Here is a 23,509-nt window from a genome sequence, read left to right as displayed (position 1 = left end):
GGCACTCTGTGCACCTGCAGCTCCACCCAAGCTATGTGATTTTTCGGGTACCAGATCTTCCTGGGAAACCATAATTGGCACAGGGAAAGGAACTGGCCCCCCTACCCTGATGTGTGAATTTCACACGCCGTACAGGGCTTAGTACTGGGTGAACTCTACCATCACCTACTAAACCGACCTTCCGGTTGATTACTGTGTTTATGGTTTTTTTTATATATATATAATTTGTGTGTATATATATTTATATATATAAAATAGTATACTCAGCAGACAAAATTGGTTTCTCAGTTTGTTAGTATGCGTGGGAGTAGGGATTGGGAATAAAGGTGGTATGACAACCGATGGAAACTCATTGAGAGCAAAGATAGAGACTAGCTTACAAATCCCTGAGAACCTCGGCAGGTAGGAAATGATTTTTTTCCTATCCAGCTGTGCCTTTAAAATCTCAGGTTATGGAAGCATCAATTCATATTTTTATTTTATTTTTCCCTTCCCTCAACAGCTATTTTGCCTGATATTGCTCTCCAACTTGCTGCACACACCTAATCTCAGGATGGCAGCAAAAAAATGATGTGGACATATTCTTTAAAATTTTACAATTTATATTTTCAATCCATTTGTTGTGTGATTTTTGGGAAATATTATCTCAGTACCCGAGGCACTGAGCACTCGTTACACTAAAAATGAAAATGCTCAATTGCAAGAGAAAATTTATTTCATGCATAAAATCTTGCCATTGTAAATTATAGATATTGGTCCTTGCTATGACATGTTCACACATGAAAAACATAATAAATCACCACACTAAAAATATGCAGAGCATGATTAAAGACACGTATTCACACATGTATCGACACAAGAGGTCATGGTGGTGGTTTCAACTCCAGCTTCAATATATTTGTGCACACAACTAATCAGGTGCTTTGTAGGAGTTATTTTGGTGAATTATTGCTGTCAGTGACATTTGAATTAGAATGCTTTGTCAACATCTCAAGGTGATTGATACTCTCGCTGTGCATGAACTTGAAGCAGCTTGGACAAAGCGAATATTTTGTTCTAGTGAAATTAAGGCAATGGGAAGTCAGGCTAGATCAAAGAGTGACAAATCAGTAGGTTCTAACACTGAGGACAGAACTTCATTCATTTGTGATTGTTTGAGGCCAGAGCTTCATAACACGATTGTTACATTTTAAATCAATGTTTAACAGAGAAAAATCATAACTATAGTTTTCATATGTCCATTTGGAAACCAACAAGACAATTTCTCCACAACCCCAAGCGCTTTAATTTCTAGGCCAAGCCCACCATGAAAATAATGGAAACTGAGGTTCATCCCATTGTTTCCAGACCATGTTCTCTCTCTGGTGATCTCTAGGGACTCTTCATATGAGCCACAGGTACACCTTCTTGTGAGATGTACATGTAATTTTATAGCGTACACAATCAAGTAGCAGCCCCAGTCAAAATAAAGCAAGTTCACTTGGCAACATTAAGTATCGTAGAAGTACACCCCAAACCCTTAGCAGCAGAGCTGTCAAATCAGTTCTGAGTGCACATGAAAGGCCAGTTCCAAAGGCACTGTTTGAAAATGATCATAGTAACCATCATATGCCAAATGAGATATTCTATCAGCTCAGAGGAAGTGTGGTTAACCCTTTCTACTCTTTTCCCCAATACTAGCATATTAAGAGTAAAATAGCGACCTTTGTACATCTCTCAGATGAAATGTGGAAAAAAGTTAGTTTCCACTGTCATTTTAAAACAAACTACTGGAAAGAATGATTTGAGCATTGTTATTTTACTTGTTTACTTTTACAGTTATATCATGTGGTATGCAATAACTTCATTGTTTAAACAACTTAAATAATTTAATTGCTGTCATAGTGAGCTGATGAAACAGTTCTTCCACTTGCTGAAGAGCTTCCTTGGAGGAGCATGGGAAACATGTCACGAGCAGTGGCCAAACTCGCCAGGTGGCTTCTGCCTGCAGCTGCTGCAAGTGACCATGGTACTGGTGGCAGCTTTGGCTGGCAGACTGCCTTAGGGTGTCAGAGTGCCCACTGCCCACATGGGTTTCATTTGACTAATGCCAGCACATGCTTGGTCTTTTTTTTGGTCTCTTATTACATAGATGCAAAAAAATATTATTTTAAAAATGACACAACTAGTTGGGCCTGATTTCTATTGATCTCTTCTTCAATTAAACTTTACAAGACACTATTTTCATATATTTTTGACAATAATCAAGAAATATTTTGCATGTTGTGAGATCTCTTGATGTTCTTCCAGGCTTTACTCTGCAAGGGTTTTGAAGTTTTATTCCACAGATGTTGGAAATGCAAACGAGCCATTAAGTGTTTTGTTCTCACTTTTTCAAATAACCATGATCCATACACCTGAAAAAAATCATCAAAAATTAGTGAAGGTTGTACAAGGAAAAGGTAATAAGCTGCTTCTAGAAATAAGAAAGTACACCATGGTAGATGAAGATTCAAAAACATGCATTATCATTTAAGGAAGAGATATTTTCTTAAAGGTATTTTTTTTTTAGCCTTTCTTAAAATGCATTTTAGTTGACATAAAGTAGGACCTGCATCACTTGTGGCCTTGCTGATATAAAGCATGTCAAAAAGGAGTCAAATGCATACAGGCTCAATTGAGATTCAAAATATGGTACTAAAAATTACATTAAATGAAGCACAAACGCACACACACATTAAATATAATATGCACACATATATACGAGTACATTAAAACCGTACGTTAAAACCGGCACAGGGAAAGGAACTGGCCCCCCTACTCTGATGTGTGAATTTCACACGCCATCGGGCTTAGTACTGGTTGAACTCTACCATCACCTACCAAACCGACCTTTGGGTTGATTACTGTGTTTATGGTTTTTTTATATACATTAAAAATCATGGAGCATTATTATAATCTAGACTAAGAGCATTGCTATGATCTAAAAGTATGGACTCAAAGATCAGGAATATTATTAAGATATTTGTCAACCGAGTAGAACATGTAACATTGTGGATATATTTTTTATTTATGTTTTGATGAAGTAGTTCCTCAATTATCCTTTATACCGTTGGGTAATTTGTGATATAATCTGATGCCCATTTCCCTGGAACCTATTTTTAATGCTTTAGTTCTAATATTGCTGAAATGGTAGTTGCGCCTTCCTCGGGTGTAATGATAATGATAGTCAGACTTAAGGGAATAGTTGCCAATGTTGTTTATATATAAAAAATTAAAAACGTTAATATAAATGCACAGGAGTGGTTCCAAATTTAATTCCTGGGATATAGGCCTTAATGGTGCATAATGAGATTCCCACGAGATTACTCTGATGGCTTCCTTCCATTCCTCCAATTATCTGACAGGATCCAAAACTAATGTTCCCTTCCTCGGCTATCACCCTAACAGTTAAACGGCGATTTGCCCGCACCAAATCGTTCACCAATTTGACATGGCTGGGGTCTGTTGAAGTGGAAGGCCGCCCTGTTCGCCAATCTTCATCTGTCGAGGTTCTGCCCAATTTAAAATGACTGTACCACTCAAAACACTGGTTTCGACTCATAGCTTCATTAACAAAGGCTTGCTAACTCATTCCAAATGTCTCCATAGCACTTTTGCCACGTTTGATACAAAATTTCACGCACTCTCCTCTAGCTCCTTCATCGCTGTCATTGCACGCGGCAATGAACAGGTTAACACACGTACCGTTGCTGCTGTGTAATGACTCGACGTAAACAAATGCAACACCTCTTGTCTAAGTCATCAGATTTGTCGCTAGATGGCGCACTGTGTCTCATTTCGATCAGTTGAACAGTTTGCGCAGAATAAAATCAGTCCAGTCTTTTTTTGATCACACCTTGTAACATACCTTGATTTTACTACAAGGTTAGGACAAGTGTGTGCTGATAATATTACCTTCACTTTATAAACTTTTGCATACTTACATTTTCGTTATAAAGCACATTCAGGCTTCTATATTTATGGGAGCTTTATTATTGTGACTATTTCACCCTTTTTTAATTATAATGTGGCTTCATAGGATGCACTGAATCAGTCAGATTCATATTTATCATATGATATCAATTAAAATAATGTAGTATAGATCATTAATGAATTATTTGATGCACAGTAAACCCTTACGGAGAATATGGAATTCTCAGGGCTAATAAAAGCAAGGGAAGAGATAATGGGAAAGTACAGAGAGTGCAAAAATGTTTACAATTATACACTAAATACTATTGACAGCTTTTTCATTTTGTGGAATTAAAAGCTTTCAAGAATGCCCATTTCATACTTATGTTTTTTGAAAGTATATTGAAACTTCAAAGCATTTAATTCTCCGTACAATAGTAATTTCATTAAATTTTTTAGGCACTTTGAAGAGAAAGCATGGATAATCCACAAAATGGATAATTCACATATGGATAATCAAAAATTAACTAAATGAGGTTCAGTATTCATGCATGCTCAGCATCTTCATATTGAAAATACGTTTAATGCACAAAAGCTTTAAAGCTCCAAATGATGTCGCTCAGGCATATAATTGAGTCATGTAATTTATTCTGCTGACTTAATAGAAGGGGAACATTGTCTTATGCCAAAGTTAACCTCCCTCTTCATTTTGTTATAACATGAATGCAGTTATTAAAACATGCATCAGAAAGAAAGGCAACTTATTTTCACCTGAAATAAGCCTGAATGCACTTCTTGATCATTCAGATACTTACCTCAAGATGATTATCAACAAATACATGAGCTCGCATTTCTTTCTCAGTTAAGAGAAAGCAGTTCCATGGTGACCAAGCAATTGAATTGTCAAAACGACATAGTCGAAGGCAACTAACATCTTTGGTCTCACTTAGAGCAGATTTTCCATGCCAAATGGTATTAACAATGTAATGAATGTCTTCTTCCTAGAAAGTAAATATTTTCTACAACAGGAGGAAGATGAGGGTAAAAAGAAATTTAACATTTCCACCAAAAGGATTTAATATTTCACCACCATGGTTTTGATGCTGCGCATCATCAACAGGAGAAAGATGATTATTTCCATATTAAATGCTGTCTGATAAAGGAAAAAATCAATTGTTCACATTAAAGCCTTTCCCAAATAAAAGGAAAGAAAGCTATACCCAACCAGACAGCATATATGCTGGAGGTATTTTAAACCATTTTTAGGGAAATTGGAAGATGCTATGAATTCTTTAAGTCAACAAGGAGGTTAAGGATCATACTTATTAAATTGTAAAAACCTCCTAAGGATTATATGGATCTACATCTGGCAAGAATGTGAAACTTCTATTCATAGCTCACCACCATTCTAAGATATTGGATTCCAAGTATTCATTCTAAGTATCCACCAAACTCCCCTAGAGTTTAACTTCTTACAATATGAATTTTAAAGCCCGTGTCAACTATGTGCAAATGCATTTATTAGGTAATCTACCGGTTAAGGTAGGTTTTTGGATGGACATAATTACTAATTAAATAATTTGTGACCCCTAGCAAAACACAACATCCTACTCTACATCAGGTCCCTCTTCATCTCTGAGTACTTTCTTCCTCCCTTCATCCCATCCAACATCCCTATCCTGTTCCTTCCCTTTCCTCATTTGCCTAACATTCTCCCCTCAATTAAAGTCACCAACATCCCGCTGCCGGTCAATACCCCCTTCATCCACTTTTCCTGCCTCCATAGGATTTCTCCCAACAAACCCCTCTCTTCGCCCACCATGCCAAGTACTTCCTCATTTGTTTTCTTGTCTGTCCATTTCACCCTCTCCATTCTTCTCCACACCAACATTTCAAAAGCCTCCAGTCTACGTCTATCCTCCTGCTTCAATGACCACGTTTCCACGCCGTACATAGCTACGAACCATATCAAGGTTTTTACGAGTCTTTTCTTAACATCCTTATTCAACGTTCCTGTCATCAACTCCCTCCTCCTTGTGAAAGCTTCTTTGCCTAGCGCAATTCTTCTCCTTACGTCCCTACTACTTTGACCACGTTGGTCCAAAACACTACCGAGATACGTAAACTGTTCTACCTGCTCTAGTTTTTGCCCTCCTATTTTAATGTTTAGCTTAGCCTTTTTCTTTCTAGAAAATCGCATTACCTTTGTTTTATTAACATTGATTTTCATCCCATACCTGTCGCACTGAATTTCCAATTCACTCAGCAATGCTTGCAACCCCTTGGCTGACTGACAAACTAAAGCTTGGTCATCAGCAAACCTAACTGATTTTACGAATTCCCCGCCCACTTTCATTCCTACATCCAGTTCTTCCCATGCCTCTTTAATCATTTCCTCTGCATACAGGTTGAACAGCAATGAAGATAATGGGCCTTACACCTCTTCCTAACACTGCCCATCCGGACTCCCCGTTCCCCACTTGCACCTGAGCAGTCTGAGACATGTACAGGTTGTGGATTAGCCTCCTTTCCCTCCAATCTATTCCTATTTTCTGCAGAATACTCATTAGTTTTTCCCAATTCACTCTACCAAACGCTTTTTCGAAATCTACGAAACAGGCAAATACCTCCTGGTTGTGTTCTATATTCCTCTTGATTAATAATCTCATTACTGCAATGGCATCACGCGTACCTCTCCCCTTCCTAAACCCAAACTGATCATCCCCTAAGTAATCATTTGCCCTACTCTCTATCCGTTTGTTTATGATCCTGAGAACAACTTTAGCTGCGTGGGATATCAAATTAATTGTCCTATAGTCCTCACATGATGTAGCCTTTACCTTTTTCGGAATAGGAATCAAAATTGATCTCACAAAGTCTTCCGGCCAGATTCCTTCCTCATAAATACTACGAATCAGCCCATATAGCCTCTTCCTCCCACATTTTCCTAAACATTTCAATAGTTCCGCGGGAATGTTATCCACCCCCACCGCCTTATTTAGTTTCATCTCCCTTAATGTTCTTTCTATCACATTGCCTAGTATGCCTGGACCTAAGCTATCTTCCTCTACGTCATATTCTTTTTCAATGTCTAACTTTGTTGGTCGAAGTTCTTTACTATACAGTTCTTCTATATACTCCTTCCATCTCTCTTGGATCTTTCCTGTGTCAACTATTACCTTACCCGCCTCATCTCTAACTGTTAGCATAGATCAACCCTCTCTTACTTCCCGATAACGATTTAACTTTGCTGTACAGCGCACCGATTTCACCCTTCCTCTGCATGCAAATGGATATTGAAAGATATTTTTATGTCACTAATATTAAAATTATAACATTGATGTGACATAAGAAGTTTTATAATTACCATACTAGAACAATAAAAAGATCATCCACCACATGCTAGTAATTGGCATGTAGCAGCAGTAACAGACATACCAAAATCTAGAATCACATATATGATACAACTATAGAATTACATGGAGCTGTATGAAGAATGGACACACAATGGAAATAGGGGAGCATCCAAAAATCCAATGCATCAAGTAAGGATCCTGTTGTTGACACCCTAAATTAGTGGTTTTCTGTCATAAGTGAACAAGGGCTATGTATCAGTCATCCAGTGTTAAAAGGGAAATCAGAGGAATTAACTAAGAAGCTAGGTCATATGATATATTTTAAGTCATCAGATGGCTCATTATTGTGATAGCAATGCTAGAATGAGATAAAATGCAAGAGTGTGCATGGTGCAAAGAAGTGACGATGCTGTAACTGAAATTGAATGCCAGTCTGGATATTAACTCATCTAGGTACAGGTATTTTGCACTGATGATATCTACAATATCAATGAAGCAGGACCGTTTAATTGTTCTACACTAAATGGTTCTCTTTGCTACAAATATGTAGAACTATCAGAGTCAAAAGAAGTATTGGATCGCATCACTATGCCATGTTCTTCCAGTATGTAGGGAACTGTCAAAAAAACTTTTGATAACTGAGAATAGTGAATTGTCTCAATGTCTAAAAGGGTTTTAAATGAAGAAGTTTATAAGGCTAAAAAATATGGTTATGAGAATGCATAGAGAAATTCTGACACTTTCAAGCATAAGCTAATAAAATGGGATTTAGAAATTAAGTGAAAATCCAGAAAACGCCTGGTGCTTGACAGCCATGCGACATACCCTAAGAGTTCAGAGCGTTTAACGAAACATCCAATTAGAGTTTCTGCCTGCTAACACAACATCCTTGCTGCAGCCAATGGATATGAGAATTATAGAAAATTTGAAGATGCAGTATAATGTTAAGCTATTGAACCACATCCTAGAAACAATCGACAAAAACATGCTGAAACTTTCTTCCGCAATCATGCAAGTGTGTGCATAAATGATCTGCAGACTATACAATTTGTGACTGACATTTGGCAAGAAATAAGCATGTGTGTGTATAAGAAATAAGCGTAAGTAAGATAAGGAATAAGCATCTGTGGTTTTAAACATTCAAACTTTGAGATGCCTGAGAAATATAAAAGTGAGTATGGAAGTGATGTTCCACAATCTGAAAATTTATGATAGTCATCTACTAGATTATGGTGGCGACCTAATTCCAGTATTTTACCTTCATGATTATAGATAACTTCAAGAGTAGAGTGAATAACTAACTTGAACACAGAAAAAGAAATGTTCTGGTGCTCCTAATGCACCAATTTTTAATAACATCGGAATCATTCAGACCCGCAGGGGAGTATAAACCAAATCCAAGGGAACAGAGCGAAAGTTAGGAATAATAATGGGGAAAATTGGAATTCATGAAACACCTGATATCCAAGCTGAGGCACTGATTAGAATTTTAAAATACAAAGGTTTTGCCAAAGTACAAAGTCTATTTCCCAAGGCTAGCATGTTAGAAAACAACAAAGAATTCCAACCAAAATCATGGATACCTCCTACCACACGTGTGGAAGAGCCTTCTCCAAGGGAGCATATAGAGCACTGAACACATTTTTTGAGGCCAAAGGCAGAAAAGAGAAAGTAAACAATGATTTGGACAAAAATGTAAGTAAAAACAATGGCTGCCAGAGTCAATAGCCAGAAAGACAAAGAGACAAAATGGATCAAAATAAAATTAAACACCCAAAGAAGGTGCATCCATTGAATTGCTCCTGAAGACACTCACTGAAGCACAAGAGGTCACATTATGTTCCATGCATATCAATTTAAAAATCCTTGGTGTCACCTTTGCATCATTAAATCCCTATGAGAGTCTACAATCTAAGATACTTAAGTTTTTGCTCTGCTCTCTACGCAACATGTACCTTCTCATACCATTCATAAATTTAACATCTATAGATGATTCACAAGGAGGACTATAAAATAAGACAAAAGGTGCCCTACAAATCATAAACCCCTAAGAAACTATTGATGAAAATGTAAACTGCATTGAAACTCTTTAGTTATAATGCACAATGAATTCATGTCCATCAATATTGTAATATTTCTAATAAAAACAATTCACATAATTTTTATTCACACATCTGAAATGGAATGAAAGACAATTATTCTTACCTGCATCATGAATGCTAATGAAAATAAACAATGGTATTTCTCCTCTTCCCTTTGAATGGATGCCAACATAGATCGATACACAGCATAATCAACCCGCTGTCGGCTCATATTCCCCAGCCAAAAACAAGACTTACACACATTGGTATCATTCATTTTTGATTTCATCCTGAAGGAACTTTGAAGCTTAAATCTCTTGCAATACTTGCAAGCAAACACTTGGTCAGCATTTTCTAGAAGAGCACCACTACTCTATTAATATAAGAAATGGCAGAAGGTCATTAAATTAAATTGAAAAACATTAGATAATGAATTATATAACCTAAAACAGTATTCGATTGACATATTTTATGGCAAATAAAATGTACCAACTTTTGTACAGTATTTTTTTCCATAATATTCCAAAAAATCCAGCAAATATTTCCCTGTAATCTTTTGTAGTGTTGAGAGACCTTTATCATCAACTCCAATGTTTAGCAGGTCAAGCTGCTCAGAAAGTAGGTCTTGAATTCTGGGATTATCCAAATCTTCCATTTTATCTAGCTGTCAAAAATGAATTGGTCATATCAAACACCAGTTTCTTTATCATTCTAATCAAAAATTAGGCTTGGGTGAATCTTAGTGCCCACAGTCACCTATGTACATTTGAACCCAGGCCATTCTGTCAGTAGTCAAATATGCTACCAAATAGGCTGATATTCCCCTCAAAGTTTATATTGCAACCAGTCAATTATTTAAAATAATCATGTATGGTCATTGAAAAATATTATTTATTCACCATGTCCCGCATCATCATTATCAATGATCTCCTTTCTTGCATTGACAACTCATCGCTTGTATATTGCCTGTAGACTTCATTCCAATCAGATAATTTCCTGTGGTGCTCTGTCTCCACAGATATTGAGTGTCCTAGTTCACCAGTCCAAGTCAGTGGTCTACAGAACTTTAGGGTGGCATTCCATGGGAAAATTTTAAAACAAATAAATCGAGGAGAAAAAAAGCATTGTACTTACTTTTATCAACTTATCTAAGCCAATAATTATTTTATGCTCAGAAAGTCTTCACTTTGTTAATGTTACCTTATGTTGTGAATCTTTAAACTATGAAATTAACACAAATATCCTTAATATCGTCATGCCTAGGGTTATTATTGACAAATTCCGAGTTTGAAAATTTTGATACCTTTTTTATTATATTTAAATTATTCTGATCTTGCATTATTTTCATAGAAGATCTTCCACCTTCCTCTCTGGAATGCAAATGCTCAATTTCTTTTTTTAGAAGATATTTATTAAAATAAGTCTTCAAGTTCCCCGTAAAAATTTCTCTAACTTCCTTATAGTTCCCCATTTCACCATTAAAATTATTAACTCTCGTCCTTTGATTTGAATGAAATAAACCAAGGCTTGTTTCAAGCATAAATTGTCCTCTCCCTTCCTCCAAAGGCCCCTGCATTCCAAATTTATCTGACTTCATCTTCGTCCTTAATATCCAACGTCGCCAATATTTCTGAAGAACCAATGCCTGCAAGAAAGGTGCACAAATTAACATTTGATTGATTCATGTCCACAGTCGTCTTTCCATTTCCAAAGTTTACTGCAATCCAACGTTAAAGTTGCTGCAATGCCCAAATGTTCAGTCCGCAGCCTACCTTCTCTATTGATTCCTTTGCACTGGCATATTCTCTTGGAGTTATCTCAATATTGAGAGGCTCTAATAAATAGAGTCCTTTTACTGGAGTCTGAGTTGATTTAGTTCCATTAGTCCCTTCCAGTTTAGAAGCAGCATCTAGTGCTGTTTGGGAATCTCTCTCATATCTTACAACTAAAACATGAAATCACCAGTCATGAAGTGTCTGCACAAAAAATCAATAAGCATGTTAACTTTTCTACTTTAATGTTATGGTAAGTTTAATTACATGGTTTAACATTAGCACTGCCCTTGAAACACAAATTTATGACGACTAAAGCTCTAAAATGTTCTTCAGTCTTTACAATAAAATTTCAGTTCATCTTAGAATATTGCAAGGGCTGATAGTCTAAGCCTGTAAGGACTCGAGAAAAATAAGAGTATTTTCATAAATAATTTTGAATTAAAGAGCAATTTTGCCAAACTTTTACACTATGACCACAAGGGTGATTTTATTGAGAACACTTTCCACTCAACTAACAACTGATATGAGCTTAATGCTCTGAAGCAATTAGAAAATTTTAAAAATAATTGGTGACCCTGAAAGTAATGAGTACTTTTATCTTTTGATTTTCCCCCAACATCCAGCAGTTACATAGTAAAGCCCCTCCTTGTTGAGCATAAGTGAGCAAGTTTCTGCTTCCTTTGCCCCACCTGTTGATGAACATGGCTTTGCATTGAAACATGGGATATACGACCTTCAACTGTGGTTTGTAAAAGTTTCCCAAAAATAAAGTGATTTAATTAACTTTAAATGTGAAGATGTTTATGGAAGATATTAGTCATATCTCAAATTGCTAGTAACTATTAATAAGTACATAACTGATTTTTTCAAGGCTGTTTTACAAGAATTCCTTGAGTTGAAATGGTGGAGGTTGGAGGCCAGACTATGATGGCTTCAATGTCACTGATGACATTCCATATTCCATTAAATTAATTTGCATCAGTTTAAAATGACATATGTGCTACCTTCATTCAATTAATATTGATTCCACAAGTGCTAAAATGGTTGCTCTGAATGGCAATTTTTGTAAAATTCTGCCCACACTATGAGAATAATTTTAACTTATCTCATATTTGCCTCACCACATATCACTATAGATGCACAAACTTGAATAACATATCTCTGAAGGCACTCTCTGCTAGCCGTGATGTCCATTGAAAGTGTATTTCATGTAGGATCCCAAAGTTCAGTCATCCCAACATGGGACCTGACATTGAACTCTTGAAAACTGTATTAAGTGAACTAAAAAAATAACAGAAAAAATGTTTATTTTGCCAATGAACAGCAAGTAGAGGGCAAGCAACAGCTGGAACTAATTGAAGGAGGATCTGAGTCAAGAGCTATGTGGGGAAATGTGTGCTCTGCAGTGAAAAATTCCAAGGTTATTTTGACAGCAAAAACATCCCCATTACTAACTCAATATTCAAATAAGTCTGAAAATACTCCTGGGCATCATGGCATTTTGTGTTGTTTTTGACCCATGCCCTACCATGAAATATATAATAATAACTTCAATGATTTAAAAACATGTTTCCTTTAAAAATGCATTCCACTATTTTGAAAATGAAATAGAGTCACTAGGATGGACACTGTTAGAGTCACTAGGATGGACACCGCTCCGACTCAGAAGGAAGCTGAACAGGCTATGTGGGATGTTCAAAATAGTAAATAAAGAGAAGGGGTGGGAGGAGCTCTCAGAAAGAATAGACAAACCTAATTACATTGGGCGGAAGGACCATCAGTTCAAAATAAAATATAGAGGGCACAAAACAAACATAAAAAAAAACTCCTTCCTCAATCGTGGAATAAAAGAATGGAATGAGTTACCTGAGGATATCTTTAAGTCCTTCCCTTTTTCATTAGATAAATTTAAAACGAGGTGTATGCTCTCCTTAAAATAATTAAAATAATTAACTGTAACGTGTGAGTGAGAAATGTACGTGATAAACCCGTATGTACTTCCTTGTATGTTTTAATGTGTAATGAATGGATTAAGTGGTTTATGACTCGTAATCAAGAACATTACCACCGAACATCGCCTACTTGTAATGCTGGTTGTTAAATAAAAAAAAAATTAAATAACATCCTACTGTTTATATGCTTTGGTTGATAAACATATACCATTGCACTAAATGTTATTACCCATGGTTACACATGTGCAATAGGCTCATGGTCAATTGGCATGGGCCATTATGGCTACTCCTTCATCCTCCCTCCAAATTTTGGGTCACAAACTTGCCCATAAGAGTATGGACAATAGTGCTTCACTAAAACTCATAAAATAACAAATAATCCAGATTTACTGCCAGCATACACCCCAAGGGAGCTTAGCTTTTAGTTGGGAGTTATACCATCAACATTTAAACTGAATACATGATTCCATCAGCTTTTGCCAAATTGAATAATGCATACATGTGCACATTGGAGAAATCATAACTTTAGATGCCAGTGCATCTGAAGTCATTTTACTTAAATTCTCACTTTTTCAAAGTGAAGCAAAAAATATATCAAGTAAGTTATTATTTTTTCAGAACAGAAAAAAATAAGGAATAACATATTATAAACTACTTTTTTGCCAAAAGATATGGTGTGTTACTTCATCACATATCACATCATGCATTTTTAAATTAAAATTTTTTTTCAAATTGTTAAATATACTATAATGATGAGATTTTGTGGCAGAGCATGGCTCAAAATGCAGATTCTGCTATAATATCACACACAAGCTACCAGTGATCACGCATGCCAGGGAACATGGAAATGGCAACAGAGAGGAATTTCAGCCACCATAATGAAAAAAAAGGCATGACATTTTAATAAAACTAGCGGCATACAACTGAGCAGAGCTATAAACTTTTAAACTCAATTCCTGGGGGCGCTAAGTATTGTTAAGAGTTTTAAGAGGTAGGCATTTATGCTAATTCACCAATATATATATGAAAACAAGATGTCATAAGCAAAGAATCAATAATGATTACATAATTACCATCAAATTTACGAAAGGAGTGTGTTTGGGAGGACACGTGGTGATACTCTTTTCCATTCAGGCGATGACGGTAACCACCAATAAATGCCTTATTTGAATTCTCTTTTATTATTTCCACCAAGACATGCTCAGGCTCTTTCCCCTCACCTATAAATCAATGATCACTTTTTTTATCAATTCTTCAATTATGTCCCTTGAAGTAAAAAGTAATTCATCATCCTAACAACAATAACTTTACTTCAGTCTCTCAGGGCATGAAAGTTCTATGACATTTTCCAGAGAATGCAAATTTTACAACCACTGAATAAGATTGCAGTTAAATTTTCAGAGAAAATTATTACAAAGAGTATTGATAATCTTCTGATAATGCATTCATCCAATGTACTTTATGAAATTGAACACATTAGCCAATGGCACAAAGTTTTTAGAAGAAAAATGCTCAGCCAATAAGTCTAAATTAAAAAAAACTGACTTCAGTACCATTATTTTGGTCAACTGTCAATGGGGAGGAGAGATGTGCTTTCATGAAAATGATCACCTGCTGTGAAGAGCAGACCTAATCAAGTAATGTTAATAGGAGAATGTGAGGTGGGTAAGGAGGGGAAACATGTTCCAGGGGACTGAGGTGGGAGCAGGGCATGAAGTGCAGTTTGGAAGCATTGACTTTGACTCATTAGTTTGTCACAAAGCAGGCTTTAGTGTGTGTGCATTTCTACTTGAAAGTTGTGCAGAATAGACTGCTTTCAATTATTATTAATTCTTTGCTGATAAATGCTATTTTTTCTTGATGTGCTCCACGTGTATATGCATGCGATGGCCTTCTCATGGGTCTAATTTGTAGTTTTGCTAGGTTTCAGTAGTGTGAAGTCATTAGATATTCCATCACATCCGCCAATGGTTACTAGATCAGCCAAAATATCAGCATTGGAGTTAGTTATCTTCAGTTTAGACATGTTGGCTTAGGATTCTTCTTCTAAAAAAAGTGCTTGGCAATTCTGTTAAGACAGAAGGCCAAAACTACTTCACCTCTGAACATGATATTTTAGGAGTCAAACAGAAACCAAGCAGCTTAACTAAGTAAAAAGGTCAGAGAAATAATAACTACATTTTTATAATGCATTGTATCCTGGAATGTTAGTACACTGCCTGGTGTTGGGTAGCAGTATGATGGCAGGCCTCAAGGCAGCCCTTCTAGAAAGGGTGTTGGCTTGTTGAGTTGTGAAAGTGGACATAGGATCTGACTAGGCTATGTTTGGTATATCTAGGTGGGTTATGCATGCAGCATGCTGGTGAAAATGTGCCAAAACTGACCAATAGACTGCTGTAGCGGTGAGCAGGCAAAGCTGCATGAGGTATCTACATCTATCTACATCTACATCAATACCCTGCGAGCCACCAAAAGGTGTGTGGCAGGGGGTGCAGCACCAGGAGGAAAGGGTAAGGGATGAGGGGGTTAGGGTTTTTCAAATGGATGGGGGAAGGTGGGGGGAACCTGCAAAAAAAAAATACATAAATATACTTGTATAACCATGCGCAGTCCCTACCTTGTAGGTTAATACTTATTGTGTCAAGCTGATTCCTGGGGAATTTCGATTACAAGCATTCTGGTCTCTTATTGTTCTTGGAAAAAATGACCATTTAAACCTGTCAGTCTTGCAGTCTATCTCTTTAATCTTATATTCGTGATCCCTCCGCCCATAATACATTGGGGTTCGTATTATGTTCTTAATGTCATCGGAAAAGGACCCATCTTTAAATGTTTTTAATAAGTTTAATCTATATTGTAAACGCCGCTGTGTAAGGGAATCCAAGCCTAAATTTTCTAGCAAAGTAGTTACGCTACTGCGTTGGTCATAACAATGTTTGACAAATCTAGCTCCCCTCTGGTGAACTCGATCTAATTCCGAAATCAAATTTATCTCTTGAGGACCCCATATACTGGCAGCATACTCTAGGTGGGGCCTGACTAGGGCAAGAAAACATCTTTCCTTCACTTTTTCGTCGCATTTACCCAGCACTCTTTTTACAAATCCCAATTTTTTATTAGCACGACCGCATATTTCTCGTACGTGCTTTCCCCAGGACAGATCGTGAGTAATTGTTACACCCAAGGATTTAAAGGAATTTACCCTCGCGATTTCTGTTTGTTTCACTTTGTAACTAAATGGGAGGGAATTATTCTTTTCCCAAAAATGTATTACTACGCATTTCTTCAAATTTAATTCCAATTGCCATGTGTCGCATCAACTCTGAAATGCATCTAGGTCGTTAGCTAACACGACTGTGTCTTCGCGGCTTCAAATGTCCCCATAAATCACTGCATCGTCAGCAAAAAGACGGAGCCTGCTATTAACCACGGTACTGAGGTCATTTATGTAAATAGGGAACAAGAGGGGGCCTATGACACTTCCCTGTGGTACAATCGACGTGACCTTGCCAGTATCGGATGATACACCATCCAGGACGACTGTTTGAACGAGATTTTTAAAAAATTGTCTAATCCAGCATATAATACTCCCAAGTATTCCATAAGTTTCCAACTTCGCGAGTAACTTGCAATGAGGGACTTTATCAAAAGCTTTTTTAAAATCTAGGAATATCATTTCAACTGGAATATTACTTTCACCAGACTGCATTATATCATGAACAAAGAAGGCAAGTTGAGTTTTGCAGAATCTACTTTTACGGAACCATGTTGGTTATTGATCAATAAATCTTGGCTATCAAGGTACCTCATTATGGAACTAACAATGATGTGTTCAAGAATCTTACTGGAGATGGAGGTGAGCAATACTGGCCTATAATTACTGGGTTCCTCCCGGTCCCCGTTTTTAAATATGGGCATTACAGCTATCTTCCAGCCGCTTGGCACGCTTTCTTCTGCTAATGATTTATTAAATATTATTTCAAGATAAGGGGCAATTTCAGACGACAGTTCTTTATACACACAAGCCAGTATCTCATCAGGTATGGGTAATGGCTGGCTGGCTCTAGAGCTAAATATATTGGCCTCCAAAGACTTGCATATCATATTTTTGTTGCTATTAGCTGTAAACAAAAACTCTCCAATGGTTGAAGCAAAGGCGGACTGTGTAGGTCATGTGTGATTAGCTCATCAAGTAAAAGACATGGAATTGTTACATGAGTAAAATTGACAGAAGTGTTAAATGAAGATGACCCTAGTGAGAAAGCAGTAGCATTGGATATTCCATGCTGCTTTCAGGAATTACCATCACTGGGCTTATTGGACAACAATTTCGCCCCCAGTCCTGGAGACATCTTCAGGTTGAAGTGATCTTTGTTGCAATTTGACCACTATATACATATGTATAAGAGACATTGCCTGGCCCAGAGTACTTTGATTGGCTGTTCCAGGGTGTTAAGGTGGAATTACCCTTGCCCTTTTCAAAGTCACAGTATAGCCATCTTCATGGTTGAAATTCTTAGGATTTTTCATTATTCCTACCACTTTTCTTGTGAGTCTCGGGAAATAGCATTTTTCTCTAGCCAACACTTTTGTTTGGACTAACTCAATTATGTGTTCTCGTTCTGACCACGCATGTTTGGTGATTGCTGAGTCAGAACTGTTTCTTTTCTGTGACCCTTTGGTGCTCCTTAATTCTGCATCTAATGAACCTTCCTGTTTGACCAATATAGGATTTTCCACATGTGCACTTAAACTCATTTATACATGAGATTGAGGATCCAATCCTTAGGATTAGGGATGATGTCACCAATTTTTCTCTTTGTGGAGAACCTAGTTACCACGTTATGCTTCCGTGGGTAGCTTACTTATATTTTCCATCGTTCCGGTGACGTATGGGATGGTGGCATATGCAACCGGTTTTTCCTTTTCGGAGGATGGCTACACCCTGACTTCAACATGGAGAAGAGTGATTCTACCTTAGCGATGAGGAACAACCAATCAGAATCACTCCAGGTCAGCCAGTGTGTCCTATATATACCAGCCAAATGCAATGAAGATCGCTTTGAGCTGAAAATGTCTCCAGGACTGGGGGTGAAACTGTTGTCCAACAAGCCTACCTATGCAAAGGTAATTCCTGGAAGCAGCATGGAACATCCATCAGATGGACGTCATGGAAGCCTAAAGATTAAGCAATAGTATTATAACATATGAATGGTGACATGATGTTAGAAGAGATGCCTCTGAAAAAGTAGTAGAGCCATTTGGTGAACCTTAAATGAATGATGCTGAAGTAAACCTGTTGGAGTGTATGCAAGAGAGAGAAATGTCTCAAGTACATGGCTTTTGGCATAACTAAAAAGGTACATTCTGTGTTCTACTTACTCTCCATCATAAAATATAGAGTAAGCCAAAATATATTGATGACATTATATTATGGATTATTTTATTCTTGAATTTTGTATGCCATAGTATTGTGGGATCTGCCCTCCCACCTTCTAAGTGTATTGAAGATGCAGAAAAAGATGGTACGAGTGATTATTATTATTATTTGGTAATCTACCGGTTAAGGTAGGTTTTTGGATGGACAAAATTACTAATTCAACAATTTGTGACCCCCAGCAAAACACAACATCCCACTCTGCATCAGGTCCCTCTTCATCTCTGAGTACTTTCTTCCTCCCTTCATCCCGTCCAACATCCCTATCCTGTTCCTTCCCTTTCCTCGTTTGCCTAACATTCTCCCCTCAATTAAAGTCTTCAACCTCCAGTCAAGTTAAAGCCTCCAGTCTACGTCTATCCTCCTGCTTCAATGACCACGTTTCTGCGCCGTACATAGCTACGCTCCATATCAAGGTTTTTACGAGTCTTTTCTTAATATCCTTACTCAACGTCCCTGTCATCAACTCCCTCCTCCTTGTGAAAGCCTCTTTGCCTAGCGCAATTCTTCTCCTTACGTCCCTACTACTTTGACCGTGTTGGTCCAAAACACTACCGAGATACGTAAACTGTTCTACCTGCTCTAGTTTTTGCCCTCCTATTTTAATGTTTAGCTTAGCCTTTTTCTTTCTAGAAAATCGCATTACCTTTGTTTTATTAATATTGATTTTCATCCCATACCTGTCGCACTGAATTTCCAATTCTCTCAGCAATGCTTGCAATCCCTTGGCTGACTGACAAACTAAAGCTTGGTCATCAGCAAACCTAACTGATTTTACGAATTCCCCGCCCACTTTCATTCCTACATCCAGTTCTTCCCATGCCTCTTTGATCATTTCCTCTGCATACAGGTTGAACAGCAACGGTGACAATGGGCAACCCTGCCTTACACCTCTTCCTAACACTGCCCATCCGGACTCCCTGTTTCCCACCCGCACCTGAGCAGTCGGAGACATGTACAGGTTGCGGATCAGCCTCCTTTCCCTCCAATCTATTCCTATTTTCTGCAGAATACTCATTAGTTTTTCCCAATTCACTCTATCAAATGCTTTTCGAAATCTACAAAACAGGCAAATACCTCCTGGTTGTGTTCTATATTCCTCTTGATTAATAATCTCATTACTGCAATAGCATCACGCGTACCTCTCCCCTTCCTAAACCCAAACTGATCATCCCCTAAGTAATCATTTGCCCTACTCTCTATCCTTTTGTTTATGATCCTGAGAACAACTTTAGCTGTGTGGGATATCAAACTTATTGTCCTGTAGTCCTCACATGATGTAGCCTTTACCTTTTTTGGAATAGGAACTAAAACTGATCTCACAAAGTCTTCCGGCCAGATTCCTTCCTCATAAATACTACAAATCAGCTCATATAGCCTCTTCCTCCCACATTTTCCTAAACATTTCAATAGTTCCGCGGGAATGTTATCCACCCCCACGGCCTTATTTACTAAATAAGGTACGAGTGATGTGTAACCAAAATTATTATTCCCACTTTCAGCCTCTTTTCAAAAAATTGAAATTTTATCTGCACCTCGTCTATGTATTAATTAACTTGTATTACTTGTGAAACAGTATAGTACTGATTTTGAAACTGTGGGCTTTAAGGCACCTTTCATTATGAATAGGGCTAATGCTGACACAAGGTTTCTCTATGACAATTAACTGAATATCCTACCTCCAACAAATTTGTCCATTGGCCTTCCTCATGGGACCTTTCCATCTCTTTTACCTTATACAAGGGTAGTTTGAAAAGCTCTTGGAATCATCGCCAGATGCCAGCGCTAGCACAACAAGTTTCCCACATAGTAATAAGAAATCCATCATGAGTAAACACATAACATACTAGTGCTATGGGGTAAGAACTGTGGTGTGGACTCCTCTCTCTTATTGTTCCCGTGCAGTGATTTTTGAAGATGAAAAAATTGAGATTCAAGCATTGATTAAATACTTCATGAGGAAAGTTATAAAAGCAAAGGCAATTCATTCCTAGTTTCAGAAATTCTGGGGGACTCTGCTCCTTCATATTAAACAGTTTCCAATTAGACAAATGAGTTTCTTTGGATGACTTAGATGATGATCTGAGTAGTGGTTGGCCACAATGCTACCCTAGAAATTATTGCAAAAGTGCATAAAAAGATCATGGAGGATTGCTGACTGAAAGTGCAAAAAATCACTGAAGATGCAGGGATGTCCTCTGAAAGGGTTTATCACATTTTAACAGTGAAATTGGATATAAGAACATCATCTAGTAGATGGGTGCTGAGAATCTTGACTCAGGATCACAAATGCACAGAATAGAAATTTCTCAACAATATTTGACCCGTTTTAAGAGTAACCAACAAGATTTTCTGCACTGGTTTGTGACCACAAATGACACTTGGGTCCACTGCAATACTTCAAAGACAAAACAGCTGTCAAAGCAAAGGAAACATGTTGATTCATCACCACCAAAGAAAGCAAAGGCAATATGGTCAGCCAGAAAGGTGATGGCTTCAGTTTTCTGGGATGCAAAGGGGATTCTGCAGACAGATTATCTTCCCACAGGTCAAGCCATTACTGGAAAATACTAACAGTACGCTAATTTCCTGGACCAACTACAGCAAAACATACATGAAAAAAGGCCAGGTATGGCAAGAAATAAAGTCATCTTTCATCAAGACAATGCACGTCCACACACTTGTTGTTGTCATGGCAAAAATGTATGAACTAAGTTACTAACTGTTTCTGAAAAGCACCACAAATGAATCAGATTTATACATTAGACTTAAATAATCTTCATGTACGCATAATAAAATTTCTCGTGAATTGTGTTCTAATCAAAGGTTTAATTAAACCAAGTAAAAAAATAATTCGGGCTACGAATATTTACTAATTACATGGTCTGTCCCAAAAGTAGTAGGACTGAGTCAATTAAAAAAATTTATTGCCAGAATTGATACATTCACTCAAAAGTGTTCGAAGTAGCACTTCAAACACTTTTGAGTGAACTGGTAGTGGTGTGTGTCCACACACCACTACCAGTAGGTTTTCCATGCCTCATATGGCTTCTGAAAGGCAGCTCCTGGAATGCTACTAAGCTCCCTCGTCACAGCCTATTATTACACTTACACCGAGCCATGGTGACGTCCTTTCAGCACGGAATTGAGACAGGGTAAGAGGAAGAAGTCTGGTAGGGCATTGTCCCAAAAAAAACTAATAATCCACTCTCCACAAAGGCTGGGAGGCAACTGCCAACAACCTTTCCTGAGACTCCCCTCCCTCTAACCCAGCCAGAGAAACTGTAGTCCGTCAATCCAGGAAAAAGAAATCATACTACTTTTGGGACAAACGTTGTATGTACCTACTATAGGGAATAATAATCAGTCTTTTCCTTATTTAAAAGGGTAAACTATTATATTTGCTATAAATAGTAATGTACATTAGGAGCATCGAAAGTATGCTATTTTTACACTTGAAATTACTATATTTGTGAAATTCACATATATAATATAATCATAAACTCCAAACTAGAGGTGAGAAACAAATCTCCAAAATTTAGCTAGCAACACATCTACAAAACAATACATAAATCTGCCCAAGTTTTACTGGTTTTAATGTAGCATAGGATATGATTTTATTCATCCAAATTCAATGAATGATTTCACATAATATTATCTCAAGCTGTGAAAGTTATGATCTTATAATTTTTCATAATCACGAAATGGTTAATCAGAATTCCATACCAGATACACAACTACATATGAATGAAGCATTACATATAGATTAGCTAAAAATTATCCAAGGCCACATCAATGGCAAAAGGTCACATTTCATAGCAACAGGCTGCATGCTGCACCACGGTCATACAAAGCTGCACACAACAAATTTTGTAGCCGGGTATTTCACGAATATCAATGTGAGGTGTGCTTTTAATCTTCTCCATAGTTCAAACAATGCCCCATGTGACCTCTTCTTGTTCCCAAATTCAAAGGAATAATCTTCACTGAGGATCTTTTTCATCGTCCAGAGCAGGGAAAGGGGAACTGAGTATGTCTCAACTGACAATGAGTGCTGTTGACTCAATACTGGAGTCAAATTAATGAAACTTGGACCATAGATCCACTATACATTGAACTAATTATATGACATAAAGTTGTGTTTTATCAATAAAGCACGCAAACAAAAAATTACATTCACTCCTTAGTACTGAGAGAACTCTGGTACAGCAAGGAAGTTGAACAAACTATCTTGAGGCATCTCATCTGTTGTCAACCATACACTGACATCTCATTCCTAAAGCTGAAATATTTTGGTCAGACTGAATGATCAACTCAATGATTGCATCCCTTGGATTTGACCTTGGATGCACAAGCACACAGACAGTGATAAGAGTATAAATTGATCCCCACAGGCTAAATTCACAGATCATGCCAAACCCTAACCAACCATACTCGGATTAAGAGCACAGTCAAGTGAAGGTGTACCTGCATGATTATCTGCGGATAGTAAGAAACCAGCAGTCAAGAATCTGGGTTTTTATTTATTTAAATCTAATTAGAGAGGCAATTGGAAAATTTAATGAAAAATTACATCAACCTTCCTTTATGAAACACTGAGACACCTTTGGTGCTGTACTGTGTCAAAGAGGACTAAAGTGGAGAGCAAAATAAATATAACCCTTACTTTTCCTGGTAGGTGGCATCAATGCATTACTAGATCCATTGTGTTCAATTAATCAAATGTTGCAGAATGTTTGCAGTTCTTTGGATTCCTGCTATAACTGTGACATCCTCCATGAAGCAGAGATTTCCTCCGCATTCAACCCAATTCCCTTGTGGCTGATTATTTTTGCATTGCATTTAGGCAACCTGATTCTTTTAGAGTTGACAGATTATCCTTCTGTTAATTAAATCCAGTCCAAGTTTTTCTAGCAGCTTGAACACCTTCATTCACTTAGCATTATCAAACACCTTCTCCAATTCTATCAATGAT

The 23,509-nt window shown here is 37.3% G+C and overlaps 1 protein-coding gene across 1 annotated transcript in view; it reads right to left on the bottom strand.

The window, feature by feature from the left end:
* Nucleotides 1-766: 766 nt before the first annotated feature.
* LOC139691264 (IQ motif and ubiquitin-like domain-containing protein) overlaps nt 767-23,509 on the bottom strand; it is a 28,431-nt gene continuing 5,688 nt past the window's right edge. The window contains exons 2-9 of the mRNA XM_071589017.1: nt 14,171-14,317; nt 11,143-11,315; nt 10,674-11,015; nt 10,270-10,434; nt 9,864-10,034; nt 9,495-9,743; nt 4,749-4,934; nt 767-2,396 (exon numbers count right to left, since the gene is read on the bottom strand). Coding sequence (XP_071445118.1) covers nt 2,244-2,396; nt 4,749-4,934; nt 9,495-9,743; nt 9,864-10,034; nt 10,270-10,434; nt 10,674-11,015; nt 11,143-11,315; nt 14,171-14,317 — 1,586 coding nt within the window. The 3' untranslated portion in view covers nt 767-2,243. The remainder of the gene's footprint in view (nt 2,397-4,748; nt 4,935-9,494; nt 9,744-9,863; nt 10,035-10,269; nt 10,435-10,673; nt 11,016-11,142; nt 11,316-14,170; nt 14,318-23,509) is intronic.

The sequence above is a fragment of the Hetaerina americana genome, unplaced genomic scaffold (genome assembly GCF_022747635.1).
Source record: "Hetaerina americana unplaced genomic scaffold, ioHetAmer1.1.p SCAF_31, whole genome shotgun sequence".
NCBI lineage: Eukaryota > Metazoa > Arthropoda > Insecta > Odonata > Calopterygidae > Hetaerina > Hetaerina americana.
Note: the sequence above shows the minus strand (reverse complement) of the source record. Positions and strands in the feature narration are given on the sequence as shown.